General features: G+C 45.3%; 1 protein-coding gene across 1 annotated transcript; it reads left to right on the plus strand.

The window, feature by feature from the left end:
• Positions 1-904: 904 nt before the first annotated feature.
• On the plus strand, positions 905-3,161 carry LOC123992501 (ras-related protein Rap-2b). Its single transcript, XM_046293691.1, has 2 exons — positions 905-1,806; positions 2,159-3,161. The coding sequence occupies exon 1, from the start codon at positions 1,198-1,200 to the stop codon at positions 1,747-1,749; it is 552 nt and encodes a 183-aa protein (XP_046149647.1). The 5' UTR covers positions 905-1,197; the 3' UTR covers positions 1,750-1,806; positions 2,159-3,161.
• Positions 3,162-3,751: the final 590 nt, after the last annotated feature.

The following is a 3,751-nucleotide window of genomic DNA, read 5'->3' on the forward strand; positions in this document are numbered from 1 at the left end:
CACAGCTATGTGCCAACAATTCTGGTTCTGTTGTGATCTCTCTGTGCTCCATGACCCCTAGCAGTCACCTGTGATGACTCAGCCAATAGCACAAGGCTGGTTCCAGTCACCTGTGATAACTAAACCAATAGCAGTCACCTGTGATGACTCAACCAATAGCACAAGGCTGGTTCCAGTCAGCTCAATGGTAACATGTCACAGACACCCACAGAGAGGTGGGACAAACCTTAAGACTTTCCCAGCCCCATAGGTAACACCAGGTCAGAACTAAAATAACTTGCACAGAGGGATAAATAAAGGGTTTTATTGTATAACATATTTTTCAAATGATAGATGAGGCTGGAAAACAATCAATAGTCTCACATATTATGATGCAGTGCTGCTATGTTTCGTGACATGGTTGTCCACTGGACTGTACTATCTATCAGTGGCAGAATGTTTCATGTGGGTGGGTGTGAGACTGTGCCTGTCGGGAAGTGAAGTGGTGTGAATACGTAACTCACTAATATCAACATTCTCCGATACATATTATATTTACGGTAACAGTAATTTAGTCCCAGGCGAACACATAGTCCCTGGTCCTTTTTTATATCCACTATAGGGCCTAGGCTATATCACCTGAAAGCAATATGTCAGAGCCTACCACAGAACTTACCAACTCAGCATTGTTTATTCTTTAAGAAATAAAACAACGCTAAGCAGACATCTATGTCGGTTTGAGGTGTGCAACCTAGGCCGAAAATGCAATGAGTCAAACATTGTGACTCAAGCTTTATTCATGCAAGCATGCCAAAGGTGTGGCAGTTTCCTGTGGCCAACTCCTGCTTTTTGACAGCGGCCAGGGTGTGTGTCTGCGCCTTTAAGAAAACAGAGCGCAAACTCTTCAGCTTGTGACGTGAACACGTTGGCTACGTTCTGTGGAGTGCGGGCAGGAAGAGAGCGCGCGGTGGCCACTCCACGAACACAGACATTGCACAAGGTTCAAAAAGCGGTGGAGCTCAACATGTCACATTTCTAATGCTGGGTCACGGTCGGAACCCATCTTACTCTCACACTGAACTTGCGAATTTGGGCTGAAAACTGCGTCCAGAGGCACAACGGCGTCGCTGCCTTCGGTTTGAAATACAGAGGGACTACTAGCGGACGGGGAGCGCTTTCGAGAGGAATCAGAGACGAGAGAGGGCTGTTTTCAGAACCATGAGAGAATACAAAGTAGTGGTGCTCGGATCCGGCGGAGTTGGAAAATCCGCATTGACTGTGCAATTCGTAACTGGATCCTTTATAGAGAAATATGATCCCACGATAGAGGATTTCTACCGAAAGGAGATCGAGGTGGACTCATCTCCTTCCGTTCTGGAGATACTGGACACGGCGGGGACCGAGCAGTTTGCCTCCATGCGAGACCTGTACATCAAAAACGGGCAGGGCTTCATCCTAGTCTACAGCTTGGTCAACCAACAAAGCTTCCAAGACATCAAACCAATGAGGGATCAGATCATTCGGGTGAAACGGAACGAGAGGGTGCCGATGATTCTGGTCGGGAATAAAGTGGACCTGGAGGGCGAGAGGGAGGTCTCGTCCGGGGAGGGGAAAGCGCTTGCGGATGAGTGGAATTGCCCGTTTATGGAAACTTCAGCCAAAAATAAAGGCTCAGTGGACGAACTGTTTGCAGAGATTGTCAGACAGATGAACTATGCTTCAGCACCAGGTGGAGACGACCAGTGCTGCTCGTCCTGTGTTATTATTTAAAAGGGGAATCTGAGTGAGAAAAAAAAAAAATCGTTTTTTTTTTAAAGTTTGCAAATGGTGAGTTAGCCATTCCTAATATTAATGTAAAGTTAAACCAACAAGAATCGAGAACTAACAAGTTTAGCTTGAAGATAAAAACAGGCAATACTTTGGTGTTAACTGTCATTAGTATTGGAAAGTGTCGTACTACTTACTATGTGTTGCACACGCTTAGAAAATACAGAAATCTCATCGATACCAGTGTTTACATGGCAGAATACTTGAATGTTCTGGGAAAATAGTTACAATTTCAAACTGGCACTTGCATCCTTGGAAAACAGTTTGCCCGGTGCAATGTTGAGATGTTCTCTGAATCTTTCAACGCAAACGGACGTTCAATTTCACCATATATATTTTTTTGTGTTTTGAGGTTGTGTTGCAGGGAGGCTGTACTGTTGAGTTCTTCTTCGTGGCTCACCCTGGGCTTGGACAGAATGAGGGGAGGAATTCCACAGGGGAGGAGGGGAGTGGCCATGCAGGGAGGGCTGGGGCCACTCTTCAGGAATTCCACTCTGCTGGTGTTTCTTTGCAGCAAACTCAATGTACACCATTGATGTCAACATAAATGTCAGATCTAGAGATCAGCTGAGTTAGAAACCCCGGTCTCTTGCACATTCAACTGTAACACATCCCCAACAGCAAAGACTTTGAGACTGGGACCTGAAACGCTATGGATATTTCTTTTTTGAAAAGTGGAGATGACTAGAAATGTATATTTGATTAATTGCTGCACACTTGTTTTTTGGGGGGGGGGTTGAGTGACATTTCTCCCACCCTCATGGAGTCATGTTCTGTGGCCACAACACACAAAGTTGCTGTTTTTCAAAGTCAATGATGTAAGAATTGGACAGCATTTTTGTGGAGTGTTATGACGAGTGTCCCTCACCTTTTTTTTTCTCTCCTTCAACGTGTTCGAGGACCTTTACTTTAGTGACGGAGGACGGCGACCCGACCGCCCTCGCATCGAGTGCCTTTTCAAATTCAGTGCCAACCAGAGTGTCTCCACAAGAAACCCACCTGCTTTGGATAATCTCTTGGGGTGGGAGAAGAAGAAACAATGAAACAAAAAGCCTTTTGATAAAAGGAATGGTGGTTGTCTTTTTCGTTTCGTTTTTTTTTTTTTTTTTGCAATTTCTCTCATGGGTTTGGCCAAATGTACATTGAAATACACAGGTACTGGAACCACTTGACCTAACCACACCAAACGCTTCTTCCAGACCACTTAAATCAAATGAGTTCTATGTTTGTTTTTAAAAGAAAATGTGATGTACCATTGAAAAATCTAACCCGATTGTAAGTTTAATTTCAGACCTTTTAACAGCTGTCTGTTTTGTTTTCAAAATACTTTTAATACAAATTGCATTTTTCTAAGACACATTCTTGTTTTCTCTCTTTGTACGTGTTGTTTCAGTTCTTTATCAGGTAAATCAAATCCACTATTGAGCAGGTTACCTAGGTTACCAGTGAGACAGTCTGCTCTCCAGGTTACCAGTGAGACAGTCTGCTCTCTAGGTTACCAGTGAGACAGTCTGCTCTCCAGGTTACCAGTGGGGCAGTCTGCTCTCTAGGTTACCAGTGGGGCAGTCTGCTCTACAGGTTACCAGTGGGGCAGTCTGCTCTACAGGTTACCAGTGAGACAGTCTGCTCTCCAGGTTACCAGTGAGACAGTCTGCTCTCTAGGTTACCAGTGAGACAGTCTGCTCTCCAGGTTACCAGTGAGACAGTCTGCTCTCTAGGTTACCAGTGGGACAGTCTGCTCTCTAGGTTACCAGTGAGAGTCTGCTCTCTAGGTTACCAGTGAGACAGTCTGCTGTCTAGGTTACCAGTGGGGCAGTCTGCTCTACAGGTTACCAGTGGGGCAGTCTGCTCTCTAGGTTACCAGTGGGGCAGTCTGCTCTCTAGGTTACCAGTGGGGCAGTCTGCTCTACAGGTTACCAGTGGGGCAGTCTGCTCTCCAGGTTAC

Source organism: Oncorhynchus gorbuscha, linkage group LG13 (genome assembly GCF_021184085.1).
Source record: "Oncorhynchus gorbuscha isolate QuinsamMale2020 ecotype Even-year linkage group LG13, OgorEven_v1.0, whole genome shotgun sequence".
NCBI lineage: Eukaryota > Metazoa > Chordata > Actinopteri > Salmoniformes > Salmonidae > Oncorhynchus > Oncorhynchus gorbuscha.